General features: G+C 40.3%; 1 protein-coding gene across 4 annotated transcripts in view; it reads left to right on the top strand.

The window, feature by feature from the left end:
• The window catches only part of apaf1 (apoptotic peptidase activating factor 1), a 202141-nt gene extending 187550 nt beyond the window's left edge, over positions 1–14591 (top strand). For all 4 annotated transcript variants that reach the window (XM_028816766.2, XM_028816775.2, XM_051924617.1 and 1 more), the window contains one exon: positions 14023–14591. In XM_028816766.2, the coding sequence (XP_028672599.2) occupies positions 14023–14169 (147 nt within the window). In that variant the 3' untranslated portion in view covers positions 14170–14591. The remainder of the gene's footprint in view (positions 1–14022) is intronic.
• The last annotated feature ends 4514 nt before the right edge of the window (positions 14592–19105 follow it).

Here is a 19105-nt window from a genome sequence, read left to right on the forward strand (position 1 = left end):
TTGATCATTCTGTCCTATTTTCTGTACTTACACACATACATTTTGTTTAATTACATCATTTTATGTTTTTACACTCCTCCCTTTTTGAACAAAATGATGTGGGCAATATAATTCTATCTTGAAATGGTTGATGAAGGGGAAGGGGGGGAGAAAGGGGATGGGGAGGAGAAAATGGAAGAAGCTATACGAGACATGTGCTCCGCATGTAGCATATATGCCCTTTCCATAGAGGCGGTAAAGTACTTAGATAGAGATCACCACCCATCGTTGGGTAGCCTGAGAGGGTGCGGATAACAGTCAACAGAAAAAGTATTTTTAAGATAGCCATTTCTTGCAATGCGATGCGTGGATCCAGGCAGGCAGTCCTTCAACTTTCACGGCGTGTGGTGTGGATAGAAGAATTTGGAATGGTCCTCTCCACCTAGGCTGATGCCAGTGTTTCCTCCGAGTATCTCGAACCAGGATCCAGGTGCCCAAGGGAATTGGTAAATCCTTAGAAGGTGGGCTGGTCCTCCAGGCTTGATTAACCTGCTGGTGGACTTCCTTCAACGAGGTTCGGAGACCTGCAAGACTAGAGAGAAGATCATTGTCCACAGTATGCAAATTCACATTTCCTACAACCATGCCAACGGGCATGGGACGTCCGGTCAGAATCTCAAACGGCGATAGTCCCAGTTGTCGGTGTGTCCGTCCCCTTAGTCCCATTAAAGCTAAGGGTAGTGCATCCGGCCATGATAAATTAGTTTGTTCACAAATTTTTGCGAGTTTAGCTTTTAAAGTGCCATTGCATCGTTCTACGATGCCTCCGCTTTGGGGATGGTATTTACAATAATGGTGCACATTAATTTGGAGCCAGGTGGTTAATTCATTTATAACGGAGTTCACAAAATGAGTGCCATTATCTGTTTGTAACTTTTGAGGGATACCCCATCTTGGAATAATCTCTTTAATTAGTGCTTTAGCTACTGTTTTGGCATCGTTGTGTTTTGAAGGGAAAGCCTCTACCCATCGGGAGAACACATCGACAATCACAAGACAATATCGGTACCCTTTAGACGGGGTTAGTTCAATGAAATCCATTTGGAGGTGTTCAAACGGACCCATTGGATTAGGGGTAACGGCGGGACTTACCTGGGTACCTTTTCCCACATTAAACTTTTGACATATTGCACAGCGTCTGCAAAATTGCTCTGCATATGTAGAGAAACCTACAGCTTCCCAATGTTTTTCAACATCTCGAACCATGGCATCTCTACCTGCGTGATCGAGGCCATGGGCGATTTTTGCCATTCCTGGGAAAGAGGCTTTTGGGAGAAAAGGTTTGTTAGTGTGTTTATGAGTCCAGACTCCATCAGAGAGGGACCCTTCTTTGGACCATTTTCTCCTTTCGATATCCGTGGCTGCACTCTGTAAAGAAATAATTTGATTATCAGGGTCCTGGTCATTTCTCTGTTGGAATAAAGAAATTGGTGTGTTATTATATGCAGCCTCTTTAGCAAAGTGGTCAGCTAATTCATTTCCTTTGCTAACAGGATCCTGTTTTCCTGTGTGAGCTTGACATTTAACAATCGCTAGCTTCGATGGTTTGGTTATAGCTTCTAAAAGGGATTCAATCAATTTCTGATGTTGGATGGGTTTGCCAGTACTGGTCTTAAATCCCCTTAGTTTCCATAGTGCTCCATGATCATGGCAGACTCCAAAAGCATACCTGGAATCCGTATAAATTGTTACGATCTTCCCTTCGGACAGCTGACATGCTCGAGTGAGTGCTACGAGTTCAGCTGCTTGTGCACTTAAGCTTGATGAAATTCCATTTGCTTCCAGCAGGCGGTCCCCTTGGACCACTGCGTAACTGGTTGAGGGTGCTCCATTTTTCAATCGCAAGGAACATCCATCCACAAAAATCATTTCTCCAGTTTCTAAAGGTGTTTCCTGTAGATCTACTCTAGGTTTTACAACCTTTGCTATTTCGTCATGGCAATTATGTGGTTCTCCTTCATTGTTAGTTGGGAGAAGAGTGGCTGGATTTAAAGTGGAGCATCTTTCAATTGTAACATTTGACAAAGTACAGAGTACATTCTGATAGTGTATTGCCCTAGCAGTAGTGAGATGTGAAGTTTTGGCTTGTACTAGGATAGAATGTACAGCGTGAGGCACTTTAACTGTTAGGGGGCTCATGAGAACTACATCCGTGCTTGCTAATACAGCTTCTGTTGTTGCAGCCACAGCACGAAGACACGGAGGAACTGCTGCGGCCACTGGATCCAGTTTTTTAGAAAAATAAGCCACCGGTCTTTGTTTATCTCCATGTTGTTGCGTCAGTACTGCATTCATAAATCCCTGCTTTTCGTCCACGAACAAAGTGAATGGACGAGAATGATCAGGCAAACCTAGCGCGGGCGCAGATAGAAGAGCAGCTTTGAGGTCACAGAGAGCCTTCTCAGCCAATTCATTCCATTTGACCTGGCCAGAAAGGGGGATGCCAGGAGTATTAGCCAATTGTTGCAACGGCTGTGCTCTTTCAGTAAAATTTAGAACCCACTGTCTGCAGTAGCCCAGAATACCTAAAACAGACATAACCTGTTGTTTTGTGACCGGTCTAGGAAGATTTTGGATGGCTGTAATGCGATCGCTAGAGAGAGCTCTTGTTCCATACGTAATGTCATGACCTAGATATTTTACAGTTGTTTTGATTAGCTGCAGCTTAACTTTAGAAACTTTATGGCCATTTTCCCCCAGAAACAGCAACAATTTCTGGGTATCTTTTGTACAATCTTCTTCCGTAGCGCTACATATCATTATGTCATCTACATACTGTATCAAAGTACTACCTCTTTCCGGCCAAAAGCCTTCTAAATTTTGGGCAAGAGCTTGTCCATAAACACAAGGGGCTTCAGTGTATCCCTGAGGCATGACGGTCCATGTCCAACGGCGGTACCGCGTTTGACGAGATCGGAATGTACGGCGGAGATGCCAGCCTCTGCTTCGGGAGACAGAGGATATTGGGCACGGTGCGGGCGGAAGGAGGATTTCGGGTGGATCACCAGAGGCTCACAATGGGCTATCCTTCCATAATCATTCTTTCCCTGGGACCATAGTGAATCAGGGAGCATAGAGAGCCAAGAAGGGAAAGTGGTTTGCAATGAACAAGCAAAAGAGGAAGGACGGCACAAAGCGCGATGTACTAAAAAATCAGTTTGAAACACCACTTTAGTTATTAAACGGTCAGGAGTATCAAAAATACCCGGAGTAACTTGTAACCAGTCTGTTCTTTCAAGGCATTTTTCTACCCATGGTCCTATTTCCCCCCATTTAACAGTGCGTGATTTAGCTAAGGAAATATGAGGCACTGTGCCGCCAAGATAATATATGTGCTGTGAGCATGTAAGATGAACAGAAGCAGCTGCCTTTGTGGATGAAATAAAAACACAGGAGATGTGAAGGGTTTCGGGGCAAGTACCAGAAGTAAGGAAAGATTCTAGCCAGGGGGTGTCTACTTCTATAGGGAAGTATTGGGTAGTACAGTGTAAAATGTCAGGGGCCTGTAAATTGGGAAAGAGACAAGGGGAAAAAGAGTGTAGGGCTTTGAGGAGAATGGTGTGTGGGGAAATATCTAAAGTCCATGCTGCAAAAGAGGGTTTGGGGTAAGGGGTAATTTGACACAACAACTTGGGGGTAGAACAGAAAAAACCTTTGTCAGTCATAGAAATAGAAAGAGAAAGTTTTGTCATGAGATCTCTTCCTAAAAGGTTAACTGGACAAAGCTGATTCAAAAGAAAACGATGCAGTAAGGTATGTCCGCCAGGACGTGACTGGACTTGAAGAGGTTTTGATACTTGAAGAAGGTGAGGTTGTCCAGAAGCAGTAAGCACAGTAACAGTTTCGTTCGAGGCAGGGACCTTTGCCAGCGAGAGGGTAGATCGAGTGGCACCAGTGTCGATTAAGAAAATAGTCTCAGTGCCATCAACGAACAATGTCAGTAAAGGATCAGTCTCTGAATTATGGGTGAGCAAAGGTAGTTGAAAAGAGTGGCTGGAGGTCCCTGCGTTTTCCTATGGCCAGTATTGTTGGTCAGGGGTGTCAGAAAAAACAGGTGGAATAAGGGGAGGTGGGGGCTGTTGCTGTCTGTGAGGGCACTCCCGACGAAAATGTCCAGTTTCACCACAGGCGTAGCAAGAGAAGGAATTAGCATTGGAATTTAAGGGAGAGGGAATAAAAGGATTCTTATTGTGGTCAACAGGAGGAGCTCTAAAACCACCTCGTCCTCTTCCTCGTCCTCGTCCCCTTCCTCTAAAGCCATATCCTCGACCTTGGTCAGGAGCATTCCTGGTATAATAGTTCATCTGTGCTGCCAATAATTTGGCATGAGAGTCCGATTCCTTCTGCTTAGTTTGTTTTTCGGCATGTTCAGCATGTCGTTTGACTTCATCAAACGTGGCACTTTCCCACTCAATACAGGAAGTGCGGACCTTGTTTTGTATATCAAGGCGCAAACCGGAAACAAAAGGTGGAACTGCAGCTCGGGTGCGGTCATCAACATTTTCCAAGCCCGAGTGATTAGCCATAAGGTCTTGAATCCTATGTGCCCATTCATCAACCGTCTCGTCTCTTTTTTGTTTTGCAGCAGAAATAAGGGACCAGTCCGTTCCTTTTTTATATTTTTCTGCAATATTTTGTCTCAACGCCTCCCATTGTGGGTTAAATTCGCCTTCTCCACCTATCCCCTGTCCTCGAGTTAAAGCTGGGTTCCATACCCATGGAACGTCATTGCGGACACCCCTGCTAACAGTGGCCCATGTGGTCCCAAGCTTTCGACGAAGTACCTGGGTCCATTCAGCAGCGTTAGGCTTATACATGCTATCTAACTGATCAAGTTGTTCAACAAATTTTAGTCCTCCTACTTCCTTTGGATCTGGAAGTGCATTCACGACATCTTTTAGTTCTTGGATGTCCCAGTTCCGATTTATCATAACTGTTGTGGGATTTTGGGGTCCGGCTGGATGGGCAGGGTTATAATGAGGATTGGGAACTTCTATTAAAGGGCAAGTAAGTGAAGGTGAAGGATCAGAAGAGAAAAAAGTTGGAGCTGGTTTGTGAGTGGAGGTTTGACTTCGAGTGCATTTGGAGACGGGGGTTTGTCTAGTACAGGGTGGGTCCTCACGATGGGTAGAGGGGTCATAGTGATCTGTGCCTGGGGGATGTTCAGGGGAATCTTCTGCTAGTTGTAGTGCAGGGGGGGCAGTCGGAATGGGGGATAGAGGAGGGGATAATGGAGGTGCCTGAGGTTGGTACTGAGGAGGGGAAAAAATAATAGGATAAAGGGGGTCTTTATTTGGATTATTCTTCCTTTTCCTCCCATCTGCCTGTGGTTCAGTGCCTGTCTGAACTTTCTGTAATGTAATTAGTAATTCCTCTTTCTCCTTTTTAGCCTTTCCCTCATTTGCCCGCAACAATTCATTCTGTTTCTGTACTGCTTCTAAATTTCTGTCTTTTATTACTAATTCCCATCTATCGAACATATCCATTCGATACGGTCCACTATTATAACAACCCTGCTTATTCCTACACAGGATCTTCCTGACTTCCTGTATTTCACTTACATCTCCTGTCCCCTCTATCGGCCAACGCCCACCACTCTGTCTATTCCATTTCTTACATGCCTTCTTGAAATCTAAACCTGTCTTCTTTTCTATAAATTTCCTAGGAGACCCATTTTTACGGGGCGTCTGTTGATCCTCCGAAAATAATTCTTCCAGCATTAATGATTTTGATCCCCCTGTGCGGCGATTAACAGGCTTACTGTTATAAGTTCCCATTATGTCCCCTTGCTCTCCCGGGTTCTGTATTTAATTTTCCAACTATATACTGATTCGCCTAATCCCTTGTCCGTATGAATCAGCGAGGTATTGAGTGTGCCACTCACTGTTCCCTTACTGTTCCCTTCTTTTTCCCAAGGGGAGACACCTAACTATCGGTCCTGTCCCAGTTCCCAGGAGAACACGGTATTGTTGCTTATTCCGTATGTAGATTTATTTATTCCGTCCTAACAGCAATCCTGCAATCTGTGCTCTTTTTCGGTTTATATTTCCATACATATATATACCACCCCGTTACTCGTCCCGTTAGCCTGTCCGCTCACATCCCCGGATTCCAGCTCAGGTGACTTCGTGTCCGATTCGGTTCAGCAGAATACTACATCAATACGTCCAGCCGAGTCTAGGATATGGGTGAGGCCAGTATCCTTTCGTCAGACCTTTCGTATGCGTCAAACTGCTTGGGTCAAGTCTCCATCACCTTAAGCAACCCGTTGAGATATGAGTATGACTAGACGGTCAACAGGAAACTCGCCCTCCCGTTATTTAGAAAATAAAAAATGTTCGGAAATCCCCCGGTGCTTACCCCAGCCTGGAAGTGTGCAAGCTCTGTCTGGAAATCCGTTCAGTCACCGTGGATGTAGCAAAGAGGAGACCAGGGGCTCCTCACGCAAGAACTGTTTCAGGACAGGGCAGTCCTAACTTTTGCCGGAGCTGCATGCTCTGCTGCCGGAGCTCAAGTTGACGGCAGTCCGCTGGTAAGACGGATCACTGAAATGGTCTCGCTGGAGGAGTCGACCGGCCGTCTCTTGCCCCACGTCCGGGCGCCAAAAACTGTGGACACTTTTTGTGACTGAAGACAGAGAAGAAAATTAAAATTAGTCAAAACCTTTTATTGATACATACCAGACAAGGGTAAAATGACAGAGAAACACAGTCCTAGGACACCGCACTTCATCTGCCTCGAGCGCAGATGTCCTTGCTCTTTTATACCTTTCTAGTCTCCTGATCGTTGACCACGTAAGCAATAAAAATAGCGTCCTGACTCATTGTATTTTTCCAATTTTGTAAAGTCATTACCCTAAAGGTATATTTTCTTGTCACACACATCATCAAAAGAAAACTTCCAGAAAGTATACATGCTTTTTGTCACGTACGCAAAACACAAACAAGTTTGATCATTCTGTCCTATTTTCTGTACTTACACACATACATTTTGTTTAATTACATCATTTTATGTTTTTACAGCCCCCTAGTTGTTATTAAAGAAAGAAACATCCACTGACAGGACCAATCAGTAATCAGGCAGTAGAAAATCTTGTCCATCTGTGTCATTTATTAGTCTTCATGTAATGCTTGAGCAGAGAGTATTCTTCTACAACATGATCAGAATGGTCTGAGAAACAAAGGATACAGATTCATTTTATAAACTGTTAAATTTACATACAGTGTCAATCATACCTTTACTCTGGTTGGTTCGTTGGTTTGCACTTAAATGATCTATATAAAATAAAAGTATATTTGACTATTTGTTTATCATAGGTGGCGCAGTGGTAGTGCTGCTGCCTTGCAGCAAGGAGACTGTGGAAGATTGTGGGTTCGCTTCCTGGTTCCTCCCTGTGTGGATAGCACTTTGAGTACTGAGAAAAGCGCTATATAAATGTAATGAATTATTATTATTCTTATACCCTTTGGGTTGAGTTATCTTGAAATGTCTGTGTATATAACAACTGTCCAATCTTGTTGAATACAAGTCATTCTCCAGCCTTCTGGAGTTTTTCTCCAGCCTTCTGGAGTTTTTTTTTGTTTTTTCTGTCCACCCTGGCCATCGGACCTTACTCCTTTTTATGTTAACTAAGGTTGTCTTATTTTAATTTCTTATTTGTCTTTTATTCTTCTTTTCCTCATTATGTAAAGCACTTTGAGCTACTTTTTGTATGAAAATGTGCTATATAAATAAATGTTGTTGTTGTTGTTGTTGTTATCTGATCTCTTAGTCATCTTCAGTATATTTTGTGTAAAACATCTGGATGTAATAATGGATAGTGACTTTAAATTAGATTAACAGATTGAATCTAGTTTCTTTCAACTGACCTTTTATCTAAAGTTAAGCCCTTCATATCATTTCACGATTTGGAAAGGGTTATACATGGTTTTATTTCGGCCTGACTTGACCACTGTAATGCTCATTATGTTAGTCAGCCAGGCTTCTATCTCACATTTACAACAGATCCAAAATACTAAAAGCTTATCTTTTAATGGGAACATGCAAGCCAGAACACATTTTTCTTGTGCTACCTTACTTCATTGACTGCCCGTTTATTTTAGGATTGATTTTAAGATTTTATTGTTTGCTTAGAAAATACTAAATGACCTAGCTCCCTCTTACCTCTCTGACCTTTTATAATTATATATTCCATAAACGTCACTCAGGTCTACTGTTCAGTTACTTCTGGTGGTCCCTAAACAGGACTAAAGTGTAGGGGATTTGTAGCCCCCAGTCTCTCTTTGCCTATTTTTAAATCACTTCTTAATGCACTTTTCTATTACTTGGGTTTTAATTAATTATAAGAGCTGTGTTAGTCTATTTTATTGTCTTTCTGCTGTATTATTCTTTGTTGGACAGCACTTTGGTCAGATATTGTTGTTTTTAAATGTGCTAAATTTGATATTGATATATCCATAGACCACAATGGTTACCTAAACTCCTTATTTTCTGTTGTTGTGCCATATAGTGATACAAAATGACATATTGATATTGTAGCAGACAGAAGTACTTCTGAAACATGGAGCCATGTAGATGTGGTGGTCTATATACAGTATGTGTGTGTGTCTGTCTGCCTATCTCCTCTGTCGCAGCATATTAAGCTTCACTTGTGCTACTGATCTCCTGAATTGATAACTACGATTTTAGCTTTTTATTTTCTGTCATTGTCATCTTTCTTTTTCCTTCAATTTCTTTTTCTCACTCCCTAAAACTTAGTGATATAAACTTCACTGACTGAAGGATTTGGGAATGTTTGTCTTAGGAAGGAATCCTGTGGGCGTAGCCTTTGCAGAGCAGGATTTCACTGCTATTCACTACATACTTTTTAATGGGTTGTCCCCCGACGTAGGTTTTTATGTGTGGATCTCATCTGGCCCCATGAGACTAGGTAGAGAGGGATTGGGCAGTGACCTGGGGAGCTTGCATTTGTATCTAGTAATCACTTTCCAAGCAGTCCAGGCAGATGACAATCATTTGAGGAGAAACTTTGTTTCAGCTTTGCCTTGCATTTGCTCTTGGCATCCTTAAAATACAGGCAATATTTTGATACTTTCGACAACCCATGATACAAGCCAAATTAAAAAAATTAAAGTATGGAACAAATATTTCATTGTTGTTCCAATGTGCTCATAAAGAACTTACTTAACAACTTTATTCATATTAGAAGTTTCTTGATTAGAAATGTATATTTTTTTGAAAATGTGATTGGTTTTGAAGTGTAAACAACTTTTACATTTTTAAATGTCAAAGAGAAGAATTTTGAAATTGTAATAGTATGTAGTACTTTTATGTAGCTATGTTAAATATACTACTAAAAGTGTAAAATGTAATTTTTGGGGAAAAAGTTAATTGAGAGCCACTCCTATTGTTTAACCTCACTCTTTATCTGACAAGAATGAATAAATGGGAAGAGCAGCAGAGCTCAGGAAGAAACATTTCACTGATAGATAATGTCAAACTGAACTGCAGCAGGAGTGCAATTACTGTGTTTAACAACATAATCAAATTTAAATTGTGCAGTCAGACATCTGATTCAGTGCAAACTGATGCCTATTCTTCCAGCACATAAAAGAACATAATGTATTTTACTGGTGAAGACTGTCTGAAAACACTTCTCTGTGTTTAATTTGCATTTTAACAACTGATCTGTTTTAAATTGTACTACTGCATAAAAAAGGTGCATTTTTAAATGTATTTGTTTTAAAATCCTTATCTTTTAAAGAAAAATGAGATTCTGAGATTATGGCGTGTAAAAATAGACAGCTACTCTTTTAGTGTTAAATAAATTATAATGCAAACATTTAAAAGCTGCATAAAGTCATTAATCTACTCATTGCTGTAATTAAAGTTAAGTAATCCCTGCCACTTCCACAACCATGGCTTTCTTGAAGGTCCTGATTAGTTACAATTTGACAAGCTATTATCTTCTATATTTCAGAAAATGCTTTTTGTAAAGTCATTTTTTTAATTTTGCAACTATTGGTGTTATAATTTGAATACTCAGTACAGGTATAATTTCTTTACCAACTAAATATTGTGGGATTTTTGAACTCGTTTGAAACACTCCCCACGGGGCAACAGGCTGAAACGCAATTGGCGTGTCTGTCGAGAGCTGCTTGTCTGACGCTGAGCCAACTGCAGGTTCACAGCACCACAGAGGAAACTGCAAGCTCACCGCCTCCTTGTGCAACACACCTTTCGCCCTATGGGTGATGCAGGGAACATTATAACTTGGCCACTGAACTGGCTCCAGCCCTGCCCATTTGCTGTGTTCCTGTTTCAAGGTGAATAAAGCTGGTTTTCCTGAAATCCTTAGTCTCAGCCTTGTCTTTTGGGTGCAAGACAGCAACTCACGCGTCACATGGTACCAGAAGTGGGGTCTTGCACCAATGGACCCCTAAGAGGCACATAATATCCCGCTACTGGCGGAGCAAGATGAGGCTCCTGTGGGCCCCTTATCTTTGCACGCCCCAGGGATGTACTGGTGAAGATGACTTCCGGGGACGACCTGGAGTGTTTCCTATTCTGCTTCGAGAACACAGCAACAATGATGCGCTGGGACAGGGGAGGCTGGGCAGCTATTGTGGCCCTGTTTTCAACTGGAGTGGCCCTACAGGTCATGTGAAACCTCCCTCCCAACCTCCTGAAGCAACAGATCCTCCTCCACACCACTATGAGCCCACTGGCCAAGGGGCGCCAGTTTCATCTGTGGTACATTGACCCTGACCGCCCTGTACAAGGACTGGTCCAAGACTTAGTGGACCTGATTCAGAGCTAGTTCCAAGAGGACGACTTTGAGCACACTGTGCAGAAGCTCGCTATTAACGTAGTCCTGTCAGGGATAGACGAGGACCTTTGTGATGAGACGCTCTGGAATGAGGTTCAGTCTCTGTTAGACCCGACCTGCAGACTGGAGTGCACCCAAGTCACCTGGAAGCAGAGGGGCTACCCGGGCTTGGCCCCAACTTCTATCTGACCACCACAGGCTCCTAGGGTTGATGACGCCACGGGTGGAAGATGCCATCGTAGGAACTACATAGTAGGCGCAGAGCACAGGTGCTTTCGCTGTGATCAACTGGGACATCTGGCTTGGGAGTGCCGCCTCCCACCTTCAGAAACCATGGACATTGGTCTGGCCCAGGTATGAGGCTCACAAGTTTCTCCCAAGATGCTAGTGAAAGGTGTGAGGGTCTAGGCTTTCACCAACACAGAGGTGAATGATGTTGTATGATAGAATATGCATGAGGCTGTACATCACCGAAGCTCAGGAATAGTGGAGATGGCAACCACACAGCACCAGGTTGGCCTCAGCTGAACATTACCATAGAAGTTATAATGATATATGATTCTACCTATATATACCTAGTTTTATATAATGAAGGTGCAGAACAAAAATTTCGAGGAAGTTTTACATGTCTTTTACAAGTAATCCATGCATACATTTAAGAAATGGAGTTCATTAATAAAGAAAAAATCAAACTATAGCATTTATGTAAAATACAGTATAACAGTTATGGTGTCCCCTCTGTTAAAGTGAAGATATTTTTCTCTTACATTATTAGTGCTGCTGACAGTGCCAGCAAACACTAGGTAAAAGTTCAACATTTGTAGTAGTTCACAATGTGCAAGACACTATTGCTACTGTACACTTTAAAAAAAAGTGATTATGTACATTACTATGCAGCTACCATTATATTTTGAAAATATATCGAGCCTCAGTTTACATTTTACATGAAGAATTAGCCAAGAATTAGAACATAAGAGACATGCATTCTACTAATGCCTAAAATAGCCAAGTAGTTAATTGTCATATGTCCTCATTTACTTCCATTTGAAAATAAGATTAGTCAATTATTTTATGACTTTAAGATGTAAATGAGCCTTATTTTGAATGTACTGGATTGACAAAACAACTTTCTAAGAGTACTTAAAACAGAAGCAAAACTCTTTAAAGACAGGTTTTAAAGGGTACTATGTATCCGGAAAAGGGAAAGATTGTTTATGCGTAAGTATGGTACATTAACTTAATTGTACTAATAAACAGTACTGCCTAAATATCGAGGGAAACAACATGTTGGGCAATGAGATTTTCCATCTCTGTAGCATGCAAGTAGTTCATGAGAGAATGACAGCTAGTTGTTCAAAGTTACAGTATAACAGACAGTCTTAGTAAGTTGACAGTCTTAGTAAGTTGAGATGATATTGCAAACTACTCCTTTTAAATGCACAACTGTGCAATATTTGTGTAGAGCAATTATCATTGGTAAGCCATACACATTTACAAATACAGTCAAATGAAAATACAAAATTCAGACACGATTATAAGCACAATAAAAGTAAATAATAAAACATAAATAAAATAATACAATGAAAGATAAAAATACTAAGGTTATGACAAAGAAAAGAATTGTTTATAGAATTGTTTATAGGAGGGCTTGTGAGATCTGAATTGGAAGAAGTTAGTCCTAAATGAATGCACACTGAAAGATTTTGTATTCAAGAGTTTAGAGCAAGCAGCACTTGGATCTCAGGAACAAACTGTGATACATTGATAATATTAGCAACAAGGAACTTTAAGTAAGAAATGAAAGAGTTAACCAGTTAAGAAGGCATAGAATCCAGGAAAGAAGCAGTATCATCCAATTTGGAAACAGTTTGTGTTATGATGTTTTCCTTATTGTGGTCGAAAATTGGGTAGAGCAGAAAATGTAACTGTACAAAGAAAAGAGCATGTTGCAGCAGAGGGTTTCAGAATATGAACAGGTATATTTTGGAAAAAAATGAGGAATTGAGTGCACACCACACTGCAGTGCAGATTGTTAGCAGGCAACGGTATTTTGTCAATTGTAAATACAATTTTGTGGAGTTTCCCCAAAGCATCAGCAACTATGCATAAGTAATACCTGGATATTTAGAGCTTGCTTGTAGTAGGTGACATGACATGAACTGTCAACGCTGGGGAAATCTAAATAAAACTCAAGAGACAATCCTCATTAAGAAATAGTAAATACAAACTAGGTAAACTTTTCACCCAGCCTATTACGGCTATATGTGAAACTAGAATTATTAAAAGAGATGTTGATTTAGTCTTTTTAAATAAGTAATGTATACTGCAAAACCTCTTTTTTGGACTCCTGATTAATCTGTTTTATATGTAGGAAACATAAGTTATTTTAAATTATTAGGAGTTGACATAGTTGCAGGTACATCTCATGGTTGTGTTTCTACATTGTTTCCAGGCAGAAATATTATGTTTAAAATAATGTTACATTAAATAAATTACATTACACATTGTGGTTTGTTTTTAAGCAAGGGATGGAATGTAAACTAAAAGCATTAATATTCATTTCCCTCATTATACTACTATAACTTCATAAGGATGTTTTCTGACACCCTTTTAAAATATTTCTGGGTATATTTGTTTTTTTACATTTGTTTGATGTTTTATGCGGTTTAATGTAGTCCAAGTATTGCAATGAATAAAACATTTATTTTAAAATACATTAAACTGCATTTTTAGCTTAAATAATTTTAAAATGAGATATCTCTAACTACTATTCACTTCCCCCACCTAAATTAATTCACAATTTAAAACTTGATTTTTGTAAATTTCTGGTTTATAGTTAGGATTTAGTTCCCCCAATATTTCTTTAATTTTTTGATAGCAATGAGTAAGTGTATTTTCATATACAGTAGCTCTCAAAGCTATTCTTAACTGTGGAGTCTGTCATTTTGAAAACTAACTTGTTCTAAGGAATCGGTATCTGTTGTAGACAATTAAAATAAGCACAAGAATCAGGTTTAGTAGGATGGGATAAACCAATGTATTATGAGTTAGTGATTTGTTGAAGACTAAATATTTATTATGTTTTACTCTATTAATATGTCAATCTATAAATTATTTTAATTTAATAATTATCTGTTTATATTTGTATTTTACAGTGGTGGAATGTTGAGAACGGAGAATCTTTACAAACATTTTATACAACGGGATCAAATCTCAAGGGAATCCATGTATCTCCAGACTTTAAGACATTTGTAACCATTGACAATATGGGTATCCTCTACATTTTAAAGAAATTAGAGTGAAATAATATGTGTCAAAAAATACACACACACACATATATATATATATATATATATAGATATATATATATATATATATATATATATATATAATACCTGTATATGTAATTCTCAAGCATATGAGTTTCACCTCTTTTATAAACACAAAGTATTTTTCTACATTTTGTAACACTTGAGATGTTATTCCTATACTTTTCATACTTGAGAAGGTAATGTGGATTCCTATGACAACAGGACAAAAAATAATAAATGAGTGGTAAAAGTCTGCAAAATAAGCACATAGTTTTGAATTTAATTACAGTATAGATAATCAAGTAAACATGTGCCTTTTTAATCTCTCCTTTCCATTCATTACTGATTTTCAACTTTTTGAATGTGAATTTAAAAATTCCTATTTGATGAATAATAAACAAGAATTTTACAATCAGTACTGAAGCCTTTTTTCTTTTTAAAATATATTTCATGACTTTCAATTTCTATATTTCATTGAAGAGAGAAATCTTTTCTTCTAGTGTTGTAGACTATAATATGTTTTCCATACACATTAATTTTCATTCTTTTTCTCAACATAATGTTTATGATAATCTGCTTCTTTGTTGGTCCCTGAAGCACTGTAGGAAATGTTTTAATTTACTGATCTACAACTGTTTTATTCTCATTTGTTTTAAATTGGAAGGAGTGTTAATTTCTGAATTTTGATTTTAGAATATCTGTTCAGTCTTTTAGTTAGTTTACTGACATCTATGTCATATTCTCTTCTGTTCTACCTCTTCTGTTGTGCATGGTGAAACACAGACTGGAACTAAACTGAAGCAATGCATCCATTTTTGTGTGCTGTTCTGTTCTTGCATTTACAGGTCTTATGTATGCAGAAATAGTTTCTCTAATGAAAAAATGGTGCTCAATACTGAGAGTCCTCTTTTTCAAACACACCTGTCTACTTCAGCAACTTAACACCCCCAAAGTGTTTGTTTTCTTTAGCCCATTATAATCGTACCATGCTGCTTTCCTTGACACTTCAATATTCAATCTTGCTCATTCTACTGTCTACTTAAAATAGCATTGTCTTTACATACAGTATGATGCTGTCAGTAAGTGAGTATTCTGTGTTTTTTTATTTTAAGTATGCATTTGAATTTCTCTTTGGGAGGTTGTAAAGTAGATATAACCAGCAAACCCGCGATTCTCGAAAGAATCGCAAATCCAAGAATGGCAATCACCTCACGGAGGGTGGGTGCGTCCTGGGAAATGTCATTTAATTAAATAAACATATTTGTACTAAAGCGGTTTCTTTTTGGATCTGTGACTCATGTGGTCGTGGTGTTTCAGAAGCGCGTTGTAGGCGCCTTGTTTCCATCTGGACGTAAATGCATGACAATATCGCGGTGAAACGGAGGCTCACCGTCATCACTTTGAAACACGATTGCCACTTCATTAACGATGGGAACATTGTATTGTCTCGGATCCTGTTCTTTGTCCTTTATTAGCACTAAGGCAATTGTAGTTAGTGCCACACCGTCCACCTCTGCTTTTGTATTGGCTTCTCTTTCAACCTCATGTAGCATGTTTATAGAGTTTGCTAATGGGTGATTGTTTATGACTTCAGCTGCGTTTCTCATTATTAGCTCTGTGGTTGATATACTGCGTCATCTAGATGTAACACGTACATTTGGGCACATTTGCGGTGGTGATCTGGCTCAGGGTGCACTGTTCCAATCCGATGCAATATTTGTCAACACGCGCGAAAGCAGTATGGGCCATTCCCAGGGGGGAAGCCGGTGCATGATGAAATATCATGGAGGGTGGGTGCGTCCTGGGACAGTTCATTTCAACGTGCTTCTGTTATTTTTTTTCTTCATGCAGTCTCGTTTTTGTTTTTTTATGGCTGTGTCGTCGTATATGTGGTGGTGTGGCCGGTCGCGTCCGGGCGGCTGTACAACCTGCCGTGCATGCTTTACCTCAGGTGTAGTTCACAGGTCGTAGGCATGGTAAAGTTTCCATTTAATTCAATAACCCCATTTGAACTAAAGCGGTTTCTTTGTGTGGCCGGCTTCGTTCATTGTTTTTATCCATGTTGTTTGGACGCCACCTACTGACTCTGGTTTGAACTAAAGCGGTTTCTTTGTGTGGGCGCCTTCGTTCATTGTTTTTATCCGTGTTGTTTAGGCACCAGCTACTGACTCTGGGAAGCCACCGCGTTTTGGGAAGCCGCTGCGTTTGACTCTGGGGCCACCTACTGACTCTGGGAAGCCGCTGTGTTTGACTCTGGGGCGGGCACCGCCGCGTTTTGGGATGCCGCTGCGTTTGACTCAGGACTCTGAGGCGGGCACCAAGGCCGCAGTGCGCATGCGTGCATTTGACTCTGGACTCTGGGGAGACGCACTGCGCATGCGTATCGGTGCATCCGTGCATAAATTAAAACTGTGGTTTAGTAATATAGATCTAAAGCAGAAAAGGGAGATGAACTATAAACCTAGTCTTACGCTATGCAAATACCTGTTCTTACTGTAACATGTAAAAAAAATACATAGTTCAGCCACTTGGATAATAAGGTGACAAGACCAGTTATGCAAGTGAATTATTCTTAAGACATTATTAAGTTCAAGTTTATTGTCCTGTGTACATAGTTGACATAGTTCAGTGAAATTCTTACTTGCAATTCTCCAACATTTAGTGAAAAGTCAAGCAAAATGACACCTTTTATTGGCTAATCATTACATCTTGCCTGAAGAAGGGGCCTGAGTTGCCTTGAAAGCTTGCATATTGTAATCTTTTTAGTTAGCCAATAAAAGGTGTCATTTTGCTTGATGTTTCACTACATTCATAATGGCTAACACGGTATAACACCCTAGTAATCCAACTTTTAGGTAAAACTGAGGGGCTGGTGGCAGGATTGGCAATCCATCCACTGTAATAAAAAACCTCTCACTGCTCCCAACTCATCAGAACAGTGACAGCAATACATTACCAACAAAGTATGATGAATGAATGAATACCAATAAAAAGTCTGGAATGTGGTGTCTTGCTCTCAAAAGAAGATGCGGAATCCACAAACTTTAGGAAAAACAATTTTATTTTTTTATCAGAATAGGCACAGTCATGGTCTTTATTCAAATGGGAGCTACCACTTTAATACAGACCCAACAAATAAGCAGTAATGGTGGCAGTTAGTGGTTGGGTTAGACTGTTCCCCTCATCATCCATCTGCTGACCGGCATGTTACGTGGCGAGGCTGCAAACCTGCAGTTACCTTGGCAACAAACAAGCAATCCCTGTCTGCATTGATTTTTAGTGCACTGCACAACTGGGGGAGTTTTAGGGTCTCAAAAACCTTACAATATACACATACAGTTTGTGTTATGTTACAATATGTGTCCTTGTGATTGTCTGTTCCCTAACCTTACAATCTTTGGGTAGAAACTGGCCTTGAACCCTCTGATATGAGTGGCATTGATTCTGTACAGTTTTCCTGGAGGGATGAGTAAGAAAAGTGTGTAGGATGGCAGAGGTCTCTAATAATACAGTTTGCCTTTTTAACGCAGGGACTCATATATACAGTATGTCCTGAACAGAAACCAGCTGGGGGCCTGTAATATTTTGTGGTTAATATTTTGTGCTGCATTTATGACACTATGCAGGGTTTCACTATCTTAAGATGAGTGGGTGCAATACCAGAATGTTATGCAGCCAGTGAGTATGGCGTCTGCTGTGTATCTAGAAGTTACTAGAGAATTTCAAGCTTTTGTCTGATGAAGTTAAAGTGCTGGTGAGCTTTCTTCATAATAACCAATATATGTTGTGCCCTCTTCAGTTCATCAGTGATTGTCACTCCAGGAAGTATAAAGTTGCTTACTTTCTCCACAGCTTCCCCTCCAATGTAGGCAGAAGTGGGGTCTCTCTTCTGCTTCATGAAATCTCTGACCAGTTCCTTAGTTTTGCTAACATTAAGGATAAGATTGTTGAACTTTCATAACTGTACAGTAATCCCTCCTCCATCGCGGGGGTTGCGTTCCAGAGCCACCCGCGAAATAAGAAAATCCGCGAAGTAGAAACCATATGTTTATATGGTTATTTTTATATTGTCATGCTTGGGTCACATTTTTGCGCAGAAACACAGGAGGTTGTAGAGAGACAGGAACGTTATTCAAACACTGCAAACAAACATTTGTCTCTTTTTCAAAAGTTTAAACTGTGCTCCATGACAAGACAGAGATGACAGTTCCGTCTCACAATTAAAAGAATGCAAACATATCTTCCTCTTCAAAGGAGTGCGAGTCAGGAGCAGATGTCAGAGAGATAGAGAAGAGCAAACAAATCAATAGGGCTGTTTGGCTTTTAAGTATGTGAAGCACCGTGGCACAAAGCTGTTGAAGGTGGCAGCTCACACCCCCTCCGTCAGGAGCAGAGAGATAGAGCGAGACAGAGTTTGTTTTTCAATCAAAAATCAATACGTGCCCTTCGAGCTTTTAAGTATGCGAAGCACCGTGCAGCATGTCGTTTCAGGAAGCAGCTGCACAAAAGATAGCAACGTGAAGATAATCTTTCAGCATTTTTAGACGAGCGTCCGTATCGTCTAGGTGTGCGAACAGCTCCCCTGCTCAATCCCCCTACGTCAGGATCAGAGAAAGTCAGCGCAAGAGAGAGAGAAAAGTAAGCTGGGTAGCTTCTCAGCCACCTGCCAATAGCGTCCCTTGTATGAAATCAACTGGGCAAACCAACTGAGGAAGCATGTACCAGAAATTAAAAGACCCATTGTCCACAGAAATCCGCGAACCAGCAAAAAATCCACGATATATATTTAAATATGCTTACATATAAAATCCGCGATGGAGTGAAGCCGCGAAAGGCGAAGCGCGATATAGCGAGGGATCACTGTATCTGCAGGTAAACCACCACATCATTGTTTTTATCCAACTTACAGTGTACTAATTCAGTGAAC

This window comes from Erpetoichthys calabaricus, chromosome 1, assembly GCF_900747795.2.
Source record: "Erpetoichthys calabaricus chromosome 1, fErpCal1.3, whole genome shotgun sequence".
NCBI lineage: Eukaryota > Metazoa > Chordata > Cladistia > Polypteriformes > Polypteridae > Erpetoichthys > Erpetoichthys calabaricus.